The sequence below is a fragment of the Aotus nancymaae genome, unplaced genomic scaffold (genome assembly GCF_030222135.1).
Source record: "Aotus nancymaae isolate 86718 unplaced genomic scaffold, 86718_ANA_hifiasm-v0.15.2.pri h1tg000064l_1, whole genome shotgun sequence".
In the NCBI taxonomy this organism is placed as follows: domain Eukaryota; kingdom Metazoa; phylum Chordata; class Mammalia; order Primates; family Aotidae; genus Aotus; species Aotus nancymaae.
In genome coordinates this window covers 25,960,024-25,980,822 of record NW_026988479.1, presented here as the reverse complement: position 1 = coordinate 25,980,822, position 20,799 = coordinate 25,960,024, and the positions used below count along the sequence as shown (strand labels likewise).

Here is a 20,799-nt window from a genome sequence, read left to right as displayed (position 1 = left end):
GATTTCTGTTTTTTGAGGGGTGGTGGGGTACAAGATCTTGCCCCATCGCCCAGGCTAGAGTGTAGTGGTATGACCACAGCTCACTGTATCCTTGACCTCCTGGGCTCAAGCAGTCCTCCCACCTCAGTCCCTGAATAGCTGAGACTATACACATGTGCCATTACGCCTGGCCAATTTTTTGGTGTTTTTAGTAGAGACAGGGTTTTGCCATGTTGCCCAGGCTGGTATTGAACCCCGGGGCTCAAGTGATCCTCCTGCCTCAGCCTCCCAAAGTCCTGGGATTACTGGTGTGAACCACCACACCCAGCCAGTTTTCTGTTTTCTTTGTTTGTTTGTTTGTTTGTTTGTTTGTTTTTGAGACGGAGTCTCGCTCTGCCATCAGGCTGGAGTGCAGTGGCACGATCTCGGCTCACTGCAACCTCTGCCTCCTGGGTTCAAGCAATTCTCCTGCCTCAGCCTCCCCAGTAGCTGGGACTATAGGCGCACATCACCGCGCCTAGCTAATTTTTGTACTTTTTAGTAGAGATGGGGTTTCACCATGTTGGCCAGGATGATCTCAATCTCTTGACCTCGTGATCCGCCCGCCTCGGCCTCCCAAAGTACTGGGATTATAGGTGTGAGCCACCGCGCCCAGCCAGTTTTCTGTTTTCTAAGCTTCCCTCATCTCCCTCATTGTCCAACCACCTCCATTTAAGGCTGTGTCTCCATTCAGCCTTCCCAAGACTCTCCTGGGTGAGTCAGAAAAGAAACAACTCTGAAATCTCCCTGGATTACACAACAGAAGTTTTCCGTCCTATTCTGTGTGGCAGGGGGTTTGTTCCTGCTCTACACCGTTCCTTAGAGTCCCAGGGAGACAGGGATCCCACCTTCCAGTGCCCTTCAGAAAATGAGACATCCATTATCAGCCCCTGCTACCAGGAGAAAGAGACTAGAGAATTGTGTAGGCCAGCTCAGGAGTGATGTTTGTCCCTTCCACACCTCTTTTCTTGGCCAGAATTCGTCACATGATTGCATCCACCTGCAACAGGCCTGGGAGATGGAAGGGAGCAGATGGCCATTTAGTGAATGGCCCTGGTCCTGGTGCACTTCAAAGGCTGTCTCCTCCTTTGGGCACCATTTCTCTCCCTTCTCTGATCTTTCATCACAGGGGAAGGAGACACCAGCGTAGGGTCTGCCAGATGAAGTTTATTCCCACTGGTGAGTCTTAGCAGCTGTGCACCTGTTAGACTGTATCATTGTGCCTGGTTTCTCCACCTTTAACATAGAGATGAGTTACTCAGCTTTTGGGAAGTTGTGAGGCACCGGTGAGACGGTGTATGGAGAAGCACCCAGCCATGTACCTGGCACAGATCAGGTGCTCAGTGAGGGTTTGTGGAAAGATTGAGCAACTCTGTGCTGACACTGTATGTTAGCGTTGTTAGTCAGCACTTTCCCTTCCCCCCAGCCCGTGAGGTCCTGAGTCTGGCAGCCCCTCTTCCATGCCCCCAGTTCACAGTGCTTCCAACATGAGCCCCCACACATAAGCAAGTGGCTGACGGTGCACGGACACTTCCACTTTCACTGTCTCATCTGTTCTTCTCAGCAGCCCTATAGAGGAGGCAGAGAAGAAAAAGTTGTCCCTGGACTGGGCACGGTGGCTCACGCCTGTAATCCCAGCACTTTGAGAGACTGAGGCGGGCAGATCACTTGAGGTCAGGAGTTCAAGACCAGCTTGGCCAACATGACTGGTCTCTACTAAAAATACAAAAATTAGCCAGGCGTGGCGGTACATGCCTGTAATCTCAGCTACTCAGGAGGCTGAGGCAGGAGAAAGAAGGAAAAAAAGAAACAGTTGCCCTTTTGTAGAGGAGGGAACCAAGTGTCACAGCCACACCGTGAAAGTGTGAGGGCATAGTGAGGTCCTGACTGAATGCCCCATCTTCTGACTTTCCCCTCGGTGACACTGGGCACCTCTCACACCCACAGATTGATGAGCCTTTCAGCCCCTCCAGGACTTTTCTGCTCATTTGTCCATGTGTTCATTCGGCCGGCCGGCCAGTCATGTTGTTCCTTCCACAAACTTTGAGCCTCAGGGGTTGGGGATCTGGCAGTGAACAAGATAATGAGGAGGGTCCTAGCCCTCTGGGAGCTCAGGAATTAGTTGGGGGTAAGGGGGGTAGATACTAAGAAAATAGCAGCACAAACAGTTCTTTAGCTTTATCTGTCACAGGTGCTGAGAAGCATAAAAGCAGGGGGCTGTGAGCGAGGATAAGGGAGGTGGCCTACTTTAGCTGGATGGGGGAGTCAGGGAGGACTTCTGTGAGGAGATGGGATTTCAGCTAAGACTTCAAAGAAGAGTAGAAGTCAGCCGGGAAGGCTGGTGGGGAACAGGGGTCTTGGCAGTAGGAGCAGGGGCAAAGGAGACAAAGGGATGGGGCTGTCTGGCTTGGAGGTGCAGAAGGCCCCACGGCTGATACTTGGTCAGGCTTCCCCGTAGTTGGCTCCCAAGGGAGAGGACACGTGGATGGCCAAGTGGCTTAGCTCCTTAGAGAAGGATTGGGTGAGGCCAGGCAAAGGGGATAAGGAGTTGGGCCCTGGGGTAGCTACAGCCCCTCCCTGTCCTTCCAACTCAGCCTGCACCTGGGAGGCACCCCTCCTTCCCCTCACTCTGTCTGCTCCCCTGCCCCACAGACCCTGTGTGAGCAGCTTCGGAAGGAGAACGAGGCTCTGAAGGCCAAGCTGGACGAGGGCCTGGAACAGCGGGATCAGGCTGCTGAGAGGTTGCGGTAAGTGCAGGGGTGAGGAGTGGGGGCTGCAGGAGGAGGGGCTGATACACAGCACTGATTTCTGGGTTGGTGCACAGATCTCTGGATTCTGGGTCCTGGCGCACAGCCATTGATCTCGGACCGTGGCTCTGAGGCCCTGTGCCCAGAGCCCTGTTTGGAGGTTACGTCTCTTGATTCTTCTCCTTGACTCCTTTGGTATTTTCTCTCTGGTCCTTTTGTCACTTTGGGAGGTATATAGAAGTGCCTTGAGAGTTTCAGAAGAAGGGCAGCATAGATTGTACTTCCTTCCTCCTCCAGCACTTGCCTTCCTCCCCTGTTAACTGTGAACTGGCTGTGCCAGAGGACTCAGGACTTTGCTGTCCCCTGCTGGTCACCATCCTGACCTGCTGTGTCTTCCTGAAAACATCAGAGCTCCTCCCCTGGACTACTGGGCTTGGACTTAACTGAGGGTTGAGGGTCAGGGAAAGACATTATAAGTTTATACACCTGCCCTTCCTTCCTTTGCAAGATTCTGAATTGACAGGTCTTAGGCAAGACCTAGCAGCCTGCATTTCAGCAGGAGTCTCTGTGATTATGATGGAGGTAGGCCCAGGATCACGCCTTGGGAAACACTGATCTTGACTGTCAGAGTTTGACAAGCCCTTGGAATCATTCAGGCCAGACCTTACACTGTGCAGAGGGGAAACCAGGGCCCAGGGAGAGGCAGGGACTTGCTTGTGGTCTTACAATAAGAACTTGGGCCTCTTTGCTCTCTGTCCTCTAGAGTGGCCACAATTCCTGCCTGCACTGTGGTCCTGGACAATTTGAGTGATGAGTCATCTGTTGGGTACCAGTTGGGCTCAGGCCCATACAGGAAAGGGCTGTGTTATAGACAGGACTTACCACTCTATTTCCCACCCCCTCGTGTTTCTAATTAGAATCAACAGAAAGAGAAGGAATATAAACTTCTTAAATATGGCCACAGAAGTAATGTTTAACTACTGAGGAGTAACTGGAGGTGTGCCAGGACCTGTTAGCACCAAGCTCACATCGTTTCCATGCTCTACATAGGAAATGTGAAGATAATTGGAAGGGGTGTCACTTTCTCACTAGAATATGATCCAGAGTTATTTAACGCAGTGTTTGGATACATCCTGAAGGTCTTGCATACATAAATATTCCACAGCTGGGGAAACCGTGCCACTGACAATCAGAGACCTCCAGGGAAGCCCACAGGTTGAGAGCAAGGTGGCTGAAGGATGCCCTCTTTGGCTTTCCCTGAGGGCAGGTTTCAGGATCCTGCAGTACTCCCTGGGCTTAGCTGCAACTCATGTGATAGTGAGCATTAAGGAGCCCTGTAGGTTTCTTAACTCAGGGCCAGCATTGTGACTTGTCTGTTTATCTCCATCCTAGGGAGGAAAATTTGGAGCTCAAGAAATTGTTGATGAGCAGTGGCAACAAAGAGGGTGCCTCTGGACTGCCAGGCTCACCGAAGATGGAAGGGGCAGGCAAGAAGATGGTGGCTGGGCAGCAGCAGGTAGGTGGTCAGAAATTCCTTCTGCAGCATCCTTGGTTGCTGGTACCCAGCCTCTGTTTACCACCTCCAGTGACAGTGAGGTTACTCCCTCCTGCAGCCAGTGCCACTGTAGAAGGTTCTAGTTACATGCCTTTTTCTTCACTCGGCCTGACCTCTATGCTTAGAGGCTGCTGGTAGTCCCTGTGGCTCTGTGGGCCACACAAGCCTTCTCTCCTCCTGGCTAAATAGCTCCAGTTCCTTCAGCCATTGCTCATAGGTGATGTTGAGTCCTTTGCTCAGTCTGGGTGCGTTCCCTAAACACATTCCAGTTTGTCAAGGTCCGTCTTAAAGAGTGGCTCCCAAAAGTCAGTTTAACATCTTCGATATTCCTGGCAGAATTAGGTTGCTCGGTTGAGCAAGCCCCCTTGGATTCTGCTAAGCTCCTGGGATTATGTCTCTGGAGCCTCTAAAGTGGAGAGGGGAGTGAGCTGGTCAGCGTCAGTGTGGTCTGGTGATGCTGCAGGGCTGGCCCATTCCCCCATCCTCCTCTAGTCCTGGCCTGTCCACCTCCAGGTCCCAAGCAGGAGCACACTCTGCACCCCTTCCCCATTCATTACCATTCCCCTTGCTGCAGAGCTGAGTCCCAACTCTTTGCCAACATGTTTTTATTTCCCCCTTTAATGGGGTTTAATAGCTGAACAGTGGGGCTCAATGTCTTTAACCCATTCTACACCTATGCAATAGTAGTAATTACCCTAGGACTTGCAAATCTATTATCTTATTCGGGCCTCATCTCTACATATGGAGTAGGAAAGGCTGGGGCTGTTATTCCATTCTATAGCTATGGCCATAGGTTTGGAGAGGTCATGTAACATCATATAATCAGGATTTCTGTGTGACCTGCTGTCAGGCAGACGTAGGGTATGGCCAGGGAAACATGCTGATAAATGGCAAAAGTCTGCTCTTCCCTGGTCTTCTGAATCCCAGCCCATGGAGACCCTTTTTTCTTTCCTTTTTTCCCCAAATCAGATCCTGCCTTGTCTGCCCTCCTGTGGAAGGGACTTGTACACTCGCCTGCTCTCCCCTGGGTTCTCTGAGCCACTCAGGTGTTCCCTGGGCCGGTCTCTTTACTTTTCCTGTGCCCTTTAATCTCAAGCCATTTTCCTTGAGAGCCCCAAGCCAGATGCTCTTACTGCCCTATCAGAGAGTGGGAGTGACTTGCCCTTGTGCCCCAGGATCACCTGTCCCATAAGAGACCTGTGTTACAGTGGGACGAAGGCAGTGCCTTGGAGTTGCATGCAGGTGGAATACTGGTTCCACCTTTCACCAGTGCTGCAACCTTGGATAAGTCACACAAGACTCCTAGGCCTCACTTTCCTCTGTAAAATGAAGATAGTAACACCTACCTCAAGGGGTGGTTGTGAGGATTCAGTGATGCAATGCATGTAAAGTAAGTTTAGCGTCATCAACAGTGAACATTAAGCCGTTGCTCTTTAGGGCAGATTTGGTGCCAGCAGCCAGCTCTGCTGACTCCACATGGACTCCTCTCTCCCTCTCGGAGGTTCAGAGTACACCACCTTAAATTCCACCCTCTTCCTCCTTCCCCAGTAACCCATTTTCCTTTTTGCTAAGCACAGCTCCCATCCAGGATGCCACAGATTTCAAGGGATCAGGCCTGTCTGTTCCCTTTCTCAAAAAGGGTGACCTTACCTGGAGGGTTCCCCCTCACCTTGCTCCCTGGTGCTAAGGTGTGCTTACAGGCCTGAGCCTGTAGGGGGCAAGCTCTGCCTTCAGCCCTACCTGAAGCCTCTGCGGGGTGCGATGAGGAGGGAAAGAGAACACTGAGAATAGAGAGAATCTGACTCCAGGATGATGGCGGACGATGTCAGAAGTCCAGATGGGGCCTGCGGAGACCCTCTTCTGTTTGAGCTTCTTATTGTACTGAAGCCCAGAGAAGGCAAGGGTCTTGGTGTCCATCACCAAGGGGCTTGGAGATAGAGTTGACACACACCCTCTGGACTCCTGGCCTTGTCTGCTGTTTCACCCAAGCACTTGCTATTTTTTTTAAACCTTTTTATTTTGCTATAACTAAACTTACAGAAGAGTTCCAAAAATAGTCCAGAGAGTTCCCTTATCCCCTTCCTCTAGCTCCCCCTAATGGTAACATCTTAGAGAACCATGGTTGAATGATCAAAACTGGGAATTAACGGTACATATACTACTTAGTAAACTACAGACTTTATTCAGATTTCATCAGATTTGCACTCTGTCCCGTCTCTGTGCCGGCGTGGAGTCTGGGATCCCACATTACATTCAGTTGTCTCCTCTCCCTCTTTTCCTCTAGTCTGCGACAGTTCCTAGTTGTTCCTTGCTTTCCATGACCATGACTCTTTTGGGTTATATAGTGGCCAGTTATTTTGTAGAATGTTCTTCAGTTTGGGCTTATTTGCTGTCATGATTGATGCCTCCCAAGTGACTGGATCTCATGATGAGATTGAGGTTACGTGTTTTGGCAGGGATCTCACACAGGTGACGTTCTGTGTACGTCCGAGTGTGCAGAACATTTCTCAAGCCAGCATATCAGGGGTACATGATGCCAGTGTTTTACTACTGTTAATCTTCATCACTTGGTCAAGGTGCTGTCTTTCAAGTTTCTCTGCAATCAAGTGACCAATTTTCCCTTTGTAATTAATAAATGTTTATTTTTGAGGAGAAACTTTGAGACTGTGCAAATACTCTATTTTTTCTTAAACTTTCACTCACTAATTTTAGTGTCCGTTGGTGGATCTCCACCTGCAGCAGTAATTACTATAGTAATCTAATGGTGATTTAATGTTTTCTTCATTCCTCCTACACTTACTAATCGGAATTCTTTTGTAAGGAAGAGCTGTCCCTTCTCCCCCAATTTATTTATTTATTCGGCTGTTTTGTTCTATCAGTATGAACTCAAGAATATTTATTTCCTACTGTGACTTATAATCCAATACTGTTGTGATGTATTTTGCTGTTCTGAGTGTTTCCGTTTTGGCCATAGGAGTTTTTTTCAGGTTGTTTCCTGTGCCCTTTGACATGCCCCTTTTATTACTATTGTTATTATTATTATTATTCATTTGAATACTGCCTTACTTTCTGGCACTGTAAGATGCACCAAACTCACCTTATATTTTATCTGTTCCAGACCTGGAATGAACCACTTCTCAAAGCAGCCCTGTTTCTTTTTAATAAAAAGAAAATGGCATTTAGCAGCTGAGCACGGGGTGTACTCAGTGCTGCTGGTTGTCTCTGCTTTAGCCCCGTACAGAGGACAGAGATAGGATATCTATTTGTACTAATCATGCATATACTCAGATCTTTATTTCTGCATCTTTCTAAAAATGTTTTTAAATTAGCATTTTATGTAAGTTTAACTTCTATAAAAGTTTTATAAAACATGTATGTTTTATAGAATGAATATATCTATATCTATCTATATCTGAAATTTCTTACCTTCCAGGCCAGAGAGTTTTTTGGCTGATGTGTGTAGTGGGTGAGGAGAGTGGCTGGTAGTACCTTAGAGGTTGTGCCTAAGCAGGGAGAGTGCCTAGCAGCCACCCTGAGTCAAGGAGTGGGGATCATCATCTTGTGGACTTCCAGAAGGGGACGAGTCATGACTGGGATGGTTAGTGGTGTCCTGGCGGGTGGGAAGAGTAGGGAGATAGGAGACAGAGGGCTGGGGCCACAGGGGTGAAGGGCCTTAGAAGGTACTCAGTGGATGAGATAAATTGTATTGAGGTTTTGGTGAAGGCCCCTCTGTGCTTCTCCCCAGGCTAGTGTGACGGCAGGTAAGGTCCCAGAGGTGGGGGCCTTGGGCGCAGCTGAGAAGAAGGTGAAGATGCTGGAGCAGCAGCGCGGTGAGGTAGGTGGCTGGGGTGGTGGTGGCGGTGGGAGGATCCTTCCTCCCTTCTAGGACCAGCAGCACAAAGGCTTGCTCTGGCCTCCTGGCTCATGCAGGCCTCACGTCACCGTGAGGAGTTGGCATGGTGACCATGGACCCATCTGCCTGTGGATGAAGTCTGCCTCCTTGCCCTGTACTGTCCTCTCTCGATCAGTCCCTCTGTCTACAGCGGTCACTCTGAGGAAGTGGCATTTGGGTCATGGCCTAAAATTGTTGGGGGTAGAGTTTAGGCAGGCTCACATGGTAGGCCTCGGATGGTGGAAAGAGGTTGTGATAAGTTAGGCAAGTTTCAGCATCAATGATGGGGAGTGGAGGGACCCTCTAAAGCTGGTTTAGGGAGGGCCCATCATGGAAGGAGGGGATTAAGGCCACTTCCAACTAGCCCGGAGGCTCCATGAATTTACTGTCAAAATTTTTAACTTTAAAATCTACCACAGCTGAGTGTGTGGCTCAGGCCTATAATCCTAGCACATTGGGAGGCCAAGGCCAGTGGATCACCTGAGGTCAGGGGCTCAGGACCAGCCTGGCCAATATGGCAAAACCCCATCTCTACTAAAAGTACAAAAAAATTAGCTGGGCATGGTGGTGCATGCCTGTAATCCCAGCTACTCAGAAGGCTGAGGCAGGGAGAATTGCTTGAACCTGGGAGGTGGAGATTGCAGTGAGCCAAGATCATGCCACTGCACTCCAGCAAGACTCCATCTCAAAACACACACACACACACACACACACACACACACACACACACACACACACACACACAAAAGCTACCTCTATTCATGTAGCTACTTTTCAGATATTCTGGGACTCCCATTTCAAGAATTTTCATAGGCAAGAATGAAAAAGACCAGCTAGCAGCTGAAGCCTGCCACAGAATACTGGGTGGCTTCCTAAACTTCATTAAGGTGATGGCCAGTGCCTTAGCTAGTTTAAATGCCTCCCCAGCACCACTAAGGTTCAGGAGCTGGTTCGTAAGAGACTCTTAGTTTCCCTCTGCTGCCAAGAGAGAGAAGTCACACAGCAGCGTCCTTGTGCCGCAGTTCATTCCGCCTTTTCCCGTGGATCTCACGTGTGTTCTTCCCTTGCCTCACACCCCCAGTCTAGTCCAGTCTTTCCAGACCCGGGGTCTACGTGCAGCTCCTGTTTGGTAGACACTGTTCTGTCTGTGCCGTATAGCCCTTCTCTACACAGCCCAGGTCCTTCTCTAGAACCCCGAGCCTGCCTGCCCACCCTTGTCCTCCCGTTCATTTGAAAGCTTCTTTATGTGCATATTAGTTTTATTTGTGCATAAAAACTTTATGTGCATATTAGATCTTATGTGTATATTAGTTTTATTTCTTTTTGTATTGTTATAAACTTTTTTTTCTGATTTCAAAAGTGATATAATGCTCATTACAAAAAGATCAAGAATACCACCTCCTAGAGAAAACCATAACTAATTATAGTTTGTTGCATAATCTTGTTTTTTTCCAAAGTAGAAAAATAAAAGTATGCATATACGTGTGTGTGTGTGTGTGTGTGTACATACACTGCTTTAGAGATTATTTTTTCTTTTATTTTTTAAAAAATTAACTGGGTCAGGCATGGTGGCTCATGCCTGTAATCCCAGCACTTTGGGAGGCTGATGCAGGAAGATCACTTGCATCCAGAAGTTTGAGACCAGCCCAGGCAACATAACAAAACCCTGTCTCTATAAAAAATAAATTAGCGGCCAGGTGCGGTGGCTCACGCCTATAATCCCAGCACTTTGGGAGGCCGAGATGGGTGGATCACGAGGTCAAGAGATCGAGACCATCCTGGTCAACATGGTGAAACCCCGTCTCTACTAAAAATACAAAAATTAGCTGGGCATGGTGGCACGTGCCTGTAATCCCAGCTACTCGGGAGGCTGAGGCAGGAGAATTGCTTGAACCCAGGAGGCGGAGGTTGTGGTGAGCTGAGATCACGCCATTGCACTCCAGCCTGGGTAACAAGAGTGAAACTCCGTCTCAAAAAAAATAAAAAAATAAAATAAATTAGCTGGGTGTGGTAGTACACAGCTGTAGTCCAGCTACTTGGGAGGCTGAGGTGGGAGGATCACTTGACCTCAGAAGACTGCAGTGAGCTGTGATCACACCACTGCATTCCAGCCTGGGCCTGCCTCCAAAAAAAAATTAACTGTCTTTGAGAGTATCTATTCATATCTATAAGATATACTATGTTCCTTCAATTCTTAGTAATTTTTTATCATATACAATGTTTTTGAAATTGGTGTGAATCCTTATGACACATCTTAAGGGTCAGGACCAGTACTCCCATATCAAAAGACAGTTAAACAAGAGAAAAGCATAACAGATTTACCTAATCAAAGTTTACATGATATGGGAACCATCAGCATGAAGGCCCAGAGGTACAGGGAAAACTGTCCATTTTTGTGCTTTAGATTGGATGAAGGGTGGACAGTGTGCAGAAAGGTGATTGGCTGGAAGGGAATAATCTGCTGGTAATAGTCTGAATGGGGAAACCAGGAAGGCCTGTCTGCTTGTCTGGATTCTTCTTGGCCTCTCTGCCTGGTATTCCTTCCACCCAGGTATAGGACAAGACACCCTCTGGCCCCAGGATTTTATGACCTAGTATTAGACAGAGTAGGTCAGAGAATTTCTTTATGGCCAGCTCTTACACTCACAGACGGGAGAGGTTAGAGTAATATTTTTAGGTTTGATGGTTGGCTTTGTGGGAGTGGGGTTCTGGTTTCTGTGCACGTTGGGGAAGAGGAATTCTAGTTTCTCTGGTTACGGGGGGAGAATGAGGGATGAAGGATAGAAGCAGAAGGTCAGGGAAAAATTTTGCTTCTAGGCCTTCATTTTGCGGGTTCATTTTTTGAGTCCCAACATTGGAATATACCTCCTCCTTTTGTTTTATTTAGTTGATGATGTAGGGTTGTTTTCCCTGAGGAATTGTTGCATCAAGAGTATGGTGGATAGTGTCATTTTAGAACCGAGGAAGTGTGGTAGATTCCTCATTTTCTTTCTTTTATCTTTTTTTTTTTTTTTTAGACAGGGTCTCACTTTAGTTGCCCAGGCTGGCGTGCAGTGGCACAATGTTGGCTCACTGCCACCTCAGCCTCCTGAGTAGTTGGGACTATAGGTGCATGTCACCATGCCTGGCTAATTTTTGTATTTTTGTAGAGATAGGGTTATGCCATATTCTCCAGGCTGGTCTCGAACTCCTGGACTCAAGCAATTGGCCCACGTCCGCCTCCCAGAGTGCTGGGATTATACCCATGAGTCACTGCGCCTGGCTGCCTATTTTCTTGTTTTCTTAATAGCTGCACATTGTCTGTTTAAACTATCATTTACTTAACCTATCTCCTGTACTTAGATTGGCCTCTGGATTTTTTTGTAATACAGATATTGCTGAGATGATTAGCCTTGATGCATATTTTTGCACACTTGTGTAAGTGCTTCTGTTGGTTAAATTTTTCAGACTGCAATTATTGAGTTAAAGATGATGACTATGTGAAATTTCAATACATAATCCAAGACTGTCCTCCAAAGAGGTGTGTGTGTTGCATAATTATTCGCTGAAATGCTGTAGTTTCCGTATTTTAGTGTTAATCTTGCTTTCCTGGCAAGGTAAAATGCAGCAGTTGATAAAGGTGAATGGCTTTTGAGCAACATTGAGTTTTTGAGAGCTGAGGGATGGAGACAGTGTCTGTAGCAGTTATTCGCACACACTGAGTGCACCTTAGGATGCTAGTGTACATGGGGCAGGAGTTGGCGCTCCTTGTTCCTTCTGTGCTCATCTCCCGCTAACTCCAGTCTCTCCCCACAGCTGCTCGAAGTGAACAAGCAGTGGGACCAGCATTTCCGGTCTATGAAGCAGCAGTACGAGCAGAAGGTAATGTGGGGTTCCTGGCCACACCCACAGGGCATGCCTGGTCTTCATCTGGCTGCCTCTTTAGCAACTTTGAACCTTGGGGAGTGGCTGTGCTGCACCCCAGTATGGCTCAGAGGAGAAGTTGGGGCAGCCAGGCCCTGCCCACACCCCGGAAGCGCTCTGCATCCGTGACTCACACACTCCCTTTCTCTGCCTCTGAACCCAGATCACGGAGCTTCGCCAGAAGCTGGCTGACCTGCAGAAGCAGGTGACTGACCTGGAGGCTGAGCGGGAGCAGAAGCAGCGTGACTTTGACCGCAAGCTCCTTCTGGCCAAGTCCAAGATTGAAATGGAGGAGGCAAGTGTGGCTGCTGGTCCCTGCAGAATCAGCTCCCCTCCGCATTAGCAGAATTCAGTGAAGCAAACAAGTCAGGGGCAGGAGTCAAGAGATCCGGGGGTCTAGTGCCAAAGAGCTGTGTGACCAAAAACACAGGCACGTTCCTTCTCTGTGCTGCAGTTTCCCGTCTGAAAATTGAGAAGATTCCATTAACTACAGCTTTTCACATTTCCTTGTTTTTATTCAGAACTTTGTGTTCCATTAAAATCGTAGGGACTGGGGAATTGTACAGGGAAGCACACAGTATAGAAGATCCAACCAGGTGGCCGGGCATGATGGCTCACACCTCTAATCCCAGTACTGAGACCAGCTCGGTTGTAGAGACCCCAACCCAGGCGGTGCTGCGGGAATTAAGAAACAGACAGAGATAGCGAGCAAAAAGGTATGGGACAGACGGGGCCTCCGCATTCCCAGCTGAGAGCCTTGAACAGAGTTTGACCCATACATTTATTGACAACCAGCAAGTGATAATCATCATTTAACTAAAAGCATTCTTGCAGGGAACAAAGCATTCTTTAGTGGCAAGAAACAGGCTCTGGCCGTTTATGTACTGCAGCTGGAACATGTCTAAGGCACTTGTCTCTCCTGCTATTGTGTATGGTTCAGAAGCCCCCCAAGCGGTCTTCCACCCAAGGGCGGGTTAGGTCTTTCCCCGGCTCCAGTAAACCAACAACCTCTAGCAATGTGCGTCACTGCCATCATGAGAATGTCACAGTACTATAGATACTCTGTTCACGGCCAGTTTCTTTAAGGCCTGTTTATGCCAGGCTTAGGGCCTGCTCTCAAATGCTCCCAATATCCTAGCACTTGGGAGGCCAACGTGGATGGATTACCTGAAGTCAGGAGTTTGAGATCAGTGTGGCCAACATGATGAAACCCTGTCTCTACTAAAAATACAAAAATTAGCCAGCTGTGGCAGCGGGTGCTGGTAATCCCAGCTACTCCAGTAGCTGAGGCAGGAGAATTGCTTGAACCTGGGAGGCAGAGGTTGCAGTGAGTCAAGATTGCACCATCGCACTCCAGCCTGGGCAGCAAGAGTGAAACTCTGACTCAAAAAAAAAAAAGATCCTAGCAGGCCTGCTCTATGGCATTTGGTGGGGTGGGACTCTGCTAATTGTTCAGTGTAGTGATGGCAATTTGTGAGGGAGGGGCTGCGGCATGAGATAGAGCTCCACCTATCCATTCTTCTAGGCGTTTGTCCTCAGATCCTGCCTCAGGCACTGTGTTGGACATAGAGTCCAGGGCAACAGCCCTGCCTTTGCGGGGGAAGAGGTGCCAGACAACTAATTACAGAAGCAAATAAGTAAAACCATGTTAAGTATTGCAAAGAAGGCCAGGTGTGATGGCTTGCACCAGTGATCATGACACTTTGGGAGGCCAAGGTGGGAGGATTGCTTGAGGCCAGGAGTTCAAGACCAACCTTGGTGACATAGCAAGACCTTGTCTGTACAAAATTTTAAAAATTAGTTGGGTGTAGTACCATGCACCTATAGACCTAGCTGCACAGGCTGAGATGGGAGGATTGCTTGAGCTTCAGTGAGCTGTGATTGTGCCACTGCACTCCAAACTGGACAAGAGAATGAGACCCTATTTCTTTAAAAGAAAAAAGTGTGGCCAGGCATTACAGTGGCTCATGCCTGTAATCCCACCATTTTGGGAGGCCAAGGCGGGTGGATCACTTGAGGTCAGGAGTTCAAGACCAGCCTGGCTAACATGGTGAAACTCTGTCTCTACTAAAAATACAAAAGTTAGCCGGGTGTGGTAGCTCATGCCTATAGTCCCAGCTACTCGGGAGGCTGAGGCATGGGAATCGCTCGAACTAGGAAGGCGGAGGTTGCGGTGAGCTGAGATCACGCCACTGCACTCCAGCCTGGGTGACAGAATGAGACCTTGTCTAAGGGAAAAAAGAAGTATTACAAAGAAGAAGTTTCAGAGATCAGAGAGTGGGCATAAGGGGGACCAGATTTTTTCTTGCTGGGAAACAACAGGTCCCTTGAAATAGTAGTATCTGCCCAGTCATATGTATGACTGACACCAGCCAGGGCCCCTCAGGACCTTGGAGCAGCTTAAAGAGGAAAGGCCACTTGACTGCCAGAATCTTGGGAGATTTTATTTAATGTCACTATGTTTTCCCCTCCATAGGAACTGGGCATGGTCTTCGCCTAGCTTAACAATGGATTTATGTGTTTCCAACACAGATTGTCTTTCAGTTCCTCCCATCAGCATGGGACACTAGGGGCCTTATCTTAGCAGTCAGCCTGCATCTGTGACACCCCCTTAACTTGGAGCTGTGGTAGGAAGGACACTTCTGTCTTTCCTTATGAGTACACAATCACATCTGGTTACTCTCGGCCAAACATCCAGGCTCTTTGGCCCCTCCCCCTTGCTCACAGTGGTAGGTAAGACAAATCCCTGGAATCTGAGGCCGCTTTTCCCTATCAGCTTCAGGGAAGATAGGACGTTTCATGACAAGGGGTGGCCCTGTAGATAAGTACACATTTCGGAAAAGGCCATGCGCATCCGGGAGCCTGTTGGCAGGGAGTCCAGAACAACTCCCATGGAGTTCTGACCAAGGCTGCCCTCTGCAATCAGTCTCTGGATGGAAACAGCTCACAAGGTGGTTTGTAGAATAGTAAAGGTCACACAGGGCTGATGAAAACGAATCCCTGCAGCTAATCTCCTAATCACATGCTGTGAATACACAGTTATGAAATGTCCACACACTACAAAGTGAAAGTTTCCTTGGACCATCTCCCCCCGCCATAATTCCAGGCCCTCCCCAGAGGGAACCACTGTCCATTTTGGTGCCTCTGTTTCCAGACCTTTCTCCCACATATGTACACGTAGGCATATATAGTTTATTTGGGGATGTGCCTGGTCTTTCCACTGCACTGTGCTGCCATCCTGTAGTTTAAATACTTCCTTTGACATGGTAGGGGAGAGAGCAAGGGAACAGGAAACCTGGGTTCTAGCCCCAGCTCACTGTGGGGCCTTGGGTATGTCCCTTCCCCTCTCTGGACATTTGTTGCTTAACATCTTACAGGGCTAGGGCCTGATGCTGTCTAAAGACCATCCCTTGGCTGTGATGAAGGCCTGCTGGTTCCATAGTAGGTATGGAACCACCTCTTGGAAGCCTTCCCTCAGCTGTGGTGATCTTTCTTTTAGTCCCAAAGTACTTTGTTTTTTTCTGGAGGAGCACTCGCTGCCTTATGCCACATTTCTCTCTGGGAGTATCGTCTCTCTTCTAGGCTCCGAGGCCATACGAGCTGAAGTGTCTGTTAGGGATTATCAGTAGTTCATTGCTTTCTGTGGATCACGGAAGACCCCCACATGAATCTGGTCAGAACTATGGCTTTTCTTTCTAGCACATTACACACAGACAAAATTTTGCGTTCAGTTTTGGGGCTCACAGCCCTCCAGAGGCCTCTCTGTGACTCATGTTAGGAACCCTGTACCTGTGACAGGTAGGTAAGCTTAGACAAGAGAGGGCGGTGGCAGTGCCTGGGGTCTCAGTTGCTTGTGGATGAACTGCTGTCGGAATCCAAGGTCTTTTACTCAACTGAGCTTCTCCTTTTTCTGCTTTTAGTTATTATTTTAAATTGTCACATAATAATCGAGGGCAGGACCATGTGGACATTACTGCGCCGACCCCAGGTGCCTTGCATGTGAGCATTGTGGAGTGATGGCCAAGGGAGAAAGGATGGCACCGGTAAAGGCTGGGCCAGGCAGGACAGGGAGTCCAAAGCCTCCTGGAGAGGCCACCCCTACCCCGCTTACCAACCCCGTGTTCCCTGCAGACCGACAAGGAACAGCTAACAGCGGAGGCCAAGGAGCTGCGCCAAAAGGTCAAGTACCTACAGGATCAACTGAGCCCGCTCACCCGGCAGCGCGAGTACCAGGAAAAAGAGATCCAGCGGCTCAACAAGGTGGGTGCCTCGGCCCGGGTCCCTTGGCTGGGCAGGGCTCCCTTGAGTCCAGCTGCAATGCCCACCCCATCACTGGCGCCCCAGCCCTTCAGCTCAGGAAGGGTAATCCCCAGTCAGCCAGCTGGCATCCTGCTTCCCACCTGCTCTGCCATTGCCCCCCACACCCCAAGTGACCCAGCCCTTGGATGAGCCTCTGTCGCCCTTCCCTCTGGAGGTGCACGCTTCCCTTTACGCCTCACCTGCCCACCCTGCTTGTCAGGATTCACTTTACCCTCACTTGCTCAGCAAAGCCTTCCCCGAGTCTCATTCAGGTTGCCCTGGTCTATGCTCCTAAGGTACCAGCAACTTCTCTCACACCCCTTCTCGTGGCTCATCATCACTTACTTAATTCTGTCTTCCCACCTGGCAGTGGGAGGTGCACACCTTCACCAAGGTGTCTGCCCCTGGCTCCTTGCACAGCGCCTGGCACTGAGCACGTGTTCAGGAAACACTGAAGGGAGTGGGAGGGGGGCACAGGTCGAGGGCCCTGCCCTTGTGCAGTGGGATCCAGGGAGATGGGGCCCCCAGAGAGGAGGCTGGGGAAAGCAGAAACCCTCTGATCTGAGCCAAGCAGAGTGGTCTAGTCCCAGCTTAGCCTCTCCAGCCTCTCCAGCTCAGTTTTGCCATCTGAGCCCTGATCCTCAGTTTTGCCATCCGAGTTCTAGCACTGCCTACCTTCCAGTAGGGTTTCAAAGATGCAAGCTGACAGGAGGGAGCTTTGAAAGGAGACATTCTCGAGGGCCTCAGGAGTTAAGTTCATGGCTCCGCTTTTCCTTTCTTGCTAATTGTTTTTCCTTTCCTCTGCCTCCTGACCCTGGTCACAGTGAACTCTGGCATGAGTTCAGCATTCCTACGCCTGCTGGGGAAACCCTTATTTTGGTGTTTTGTAAACACTGATTATGCCAAGTCTGGGGTTCTTGACCTGTTTCCAGAGAAAGAAGTGATCTGTCCCGAGCTGGGGGACTTGGGACTCTAAATCCAGGCAGAGAATTGTCCGCACTGCTAATCAGAAAGATGACCTTGGAGGTTTTCTTGGCAGAGCTGGGGACAGACACTCATGTGGATGAGTGATGCAGGGCAGGTAGCCTTCTGTGCTCATGACCTCAGGCATCTCCCTGTCTCAAGACCTCAGTCTTTTCATCTAAAAAGTGGGGTGGAGGCCAGGTGCAGTGGCTCACACCTGCAATCCCAGCACTTTGGGAGGCTGAGGTGGGTGGATCACCTGAGGTCAGGAGTTCAAGACCAGCCTGACCAACATGGAGAAACCCTGTCTCTACTAAAAATACAAAATTAGCCAGGCATGGTGGCACATACCTCTAATCCCAGCTACTTGAGAGGCTGAGGCAGGAGAATCACTTGAACCGGGAGGTGGAGGTTGTGGTGAGCCGAGATTGCACCATTGCACTCCAGCCTGGGCAACAAGAGCGAAACTCCATCTCCAAAAAAAAAAAAAAAGTAGGGTGGACTAGAAAGTGGAGCCCTAACTTCCCCTCGGAGCTTCCTGAATTTTCTCTTGGTCCTACAATTCCTTTGCGTCTAGGGAAGCTGAGGAGACCAGATGGAAGCCTGAGTCCAAGTTGGGCCAGGTCTCTATCTCCCCACAGTCCAGGGAGGCCCATGGGTGATGCCAAGGCATGTGAGGGGAGGCCCAGCTGTCCTGGGGCTGAAGTCCAAGTGGTGATAAGTCCAGGGTGACCTGTCTTGGGAGATGTTCCAGAGTTCTGAGTAACGTGCTAACAGAGTTAAAGGGGAAACACAGTTAACAGAAAGCTTTGAGAAGATGTGAGCACACTATTTACATAAAGAAAAGTATTTTCTGAACATGATAGATTTAGAGTACTTTTTTTATTTTCAAAAAGTTATTTGGTGATATTTCAGCCCATTTTTAGGGTTAGAAAGGGAAAATATTAACTAAGTGGAAATTAAATCTAGTCTACTCTTTCTACAGAAGAGTTGAGGATGGAAGGGGTGGTTTGGCTGGGAATGAGTTGCTGAAGCTGAAGAATCTCAGGGCAGGGCAGTCGTTGGGGAGACTGAAGCTTCCCCCGGAGGACTTAATGTTCCTTCTAGGTCTGGATGCTAAGAATTGAGCCACACCTATTCAGGGAAGGGGAGGTTTCCCCTTCTGCATGACAACCCCAGTTTAGCCTGCTGGGTAAGAGCATATGCTGGGCTTGAATCCCTGCTCTGCCACTTACTAGCTGTGTGACCTCGGACAAGTCCCTTCAGGTCTCTGAGCCTCAGTTCTCACATCTGTAAAATGAGGATGATGATCATAGTCTTTTCTTCATGGCACTGTGCAGAAGATTCAATGAAATGATACATGTAGAATGCTAATAAATAGGGTAGCATTTATTAAATAGGACTGCTGGTGGTGGTTATAGTAGTATCATTATCAGGAAGACGGTCCCTGAGGATGACCCCTCCAAAGGGTCCTGATTTCCAGGGGTTCCTGCTGATGGTCCCGTCTTTTCTCTCCCTGATTCCAGGCCCTGGAGGAGGCACTGAGTATCCAAGCCCCCCCATCATCTCCACCAACAGCATTTGGGAGCCCAGAAGGAGCAGGGGGCCTCCTAAGGAAACAGGAGCTGGTCACGCAGAACGAGTTGCTGAAACAGCAGGTGAGGCCTCTGGGAGGAAGTCAGGTGGGAGGTGCTCAGTGGGAGCTGGAGCCTTCCTGAGGGCCCAGACGGCTTGGAATCACATGGAACCTGTAATTAGTAATCCACTTTCTGGCCATTGGCCACGGCCCCCATCTGGCTCTAGGTTTATCCTTTCCGGCACCATAACCCTAGCTTAAGTGGTTCCTCTACCACTTTATGATTTAGCCATCTCTGTGCCCCACCCATGCTATTATTTACCTAGTATTAAAAAACAAATTCTAAATAAGTGAATTTAAAAGGGAGCTTTATATCACTACTGTAAATGGAAAAACCCATTTATTATTTGTCACAAGTAGAAAGTATCTGTAAGCAATAAACACAATAAAAACAAAACAACCAGGAGGCGGAGGTTGCAGTGAGCCGAGACTGCGCCACTGTGCTCCAGCCTGGCGACAGAGCAAGACTCTCAAAAAAAAAAAAAAAGCCATAGATCCTTTGTTCAAATAAAGTCCTATCTGGAAGCCCAGAATGTAAGATATAAGGACACAGAACTACTCTATTTGAAGTTGGGGAGCTGGAGTTGGACCTGACCCACTCCCATGGCGACCCCCAGCTCTGCCCTCTGTGACCCCAGCAGGAGGCATGGGAGTCCGGGCCTGAGGGGGTGGGAACCCCTACTCAGAACGGTCACCCTCCCTCTCTTTACCCTCCCTCCACACCAGGTGAAGATCTTTGAGGAGGACTTCCAGAGGGAGCGCAGCGATCGCGAGCGCATGAATGAGGAGAAGGAAGAGCTGAAGAAGCAAGTGGAGAAGCTGCAGGCCCAGGTCACCCTGTCGAATGCCCAGGTGAGAATGGCCGGACCCAGGAAGGGCGACTGGTCTGTCCTCTTGGGGAGAGGGGGTGTGGATTGGAGGGCCCTGGTGAGGCTGGACGTCAGCACACTCACTGGTTCCCTCCAGCTCTGCAATCATATTTGACCTCAGCAAGGTCCTTTCCTTCTCTGACTTTCTTTGTACAATGACAAAGTTTACTGTAATATACCTCTACCTCTGACTTTCCACAGTCACTTCTGGGGCTTTACTCTCACAGAGTGGAACTAAAAGATGTTAGCACAGAAGCAGCGAGGGTCACGTAAACCCTCTTGACCTGTACACAGACCACTGTGACGAGCAGGTGGCCCGTAACAACACCCTGGGCTGTGCCTGGCCCTCAGAGCCCTTCCCCTGTGCCGGCCCAGGCATGGTGACCCAGAGGGAAGCATCAGCCAGTCAGCCCTCTCGGCTGGTTAGGCCCTGGATCCAGGCCTGGCCGGAAACCACCTGTGCTGACAGTCTTCTCTCACTCCCTCTTCTCTCAGCTAAAAGCGTTCAAAGATGAGGAGAAGGCAAGAGAAGCCCTCAGACAGCAGAAGAGGAAAGCGAAGGTGAGGAGGCTTGAGGGAGGTGGCAGCACTGACATCATCTTACCTTCCTCAGGGAGCTAGCCTGATGGACACAGTGTGTACTCGGGCTGGGACATTGTCTGCCAGTTGACTGATGAGTCGTACAGGAAAAGTCTTAGAGCAGATTTGGTACAGAGGCAGTGCTCACAACACATTAGCTGTCATCACTGTTGATATCGTGTCCAGGTAGCACCCTTCCGTGCCCGTGTGACTAGCCATCTCTGCCAGTGTATGAGCCTTCCATGCCCATGTGCCAGCCTTCCGTGCTCATGTACCAGCATTCCTTGCCTATGTGCCCAGCCTTCTGTGCCCATGTGCTCAGCCTTCCGTGTCTATGT

General features: G+C 49.4%; 1 protein-coding gene across 11 annotated transcripts in view; it reads left to right on the top strand.

The window, feature by feature from the left end:
* TNIP1 (TNFAIP3 interacting protein 1) overlaps positions 1-20,799 on the top strand; it is a 58,523-nt gene that overhangs the window by 33,168 nt on the left and 4,556 nt on the right. For all 11 annotated transcript variants that reach the window (XM_012444740.2, XM_012443355.2, XM_064366532.1 and 8 more), the window contains 9 exons: positions 2,671-2,765; positions 4,158-4,281; positions 8,066-8,155; positions 12,008-12,073; positions 12,279-12,410; positions 16,247-16,375; positions 18,904-19,035; positions 19,740-19,865; positions 20,378-20,443. In XM_012444740.2, coding sequence (XP_012300163.1) covers positions 2,671-2,765; positions 4,158-4,281; positions 8,066-8,155; positions 12,008-12,073; positions 12,279-12,410; positions 16,247-16,375; positions 18,904-19,035; positions 19,740-19,865; positions 20,378-20,443 — 960 coding nt within the window. The remainder of the gene's footprint in view (positions 1-2,670; positions 2,766-4,157; positions 4,282-8,065; positions 8,156-12,007; positions 12,074-12,278; positions 12,411-16,246; positions 16,376-18,903; positions 19,036-19,739; positions 19,866-20,377; positions 20,444-20,799) is intronic.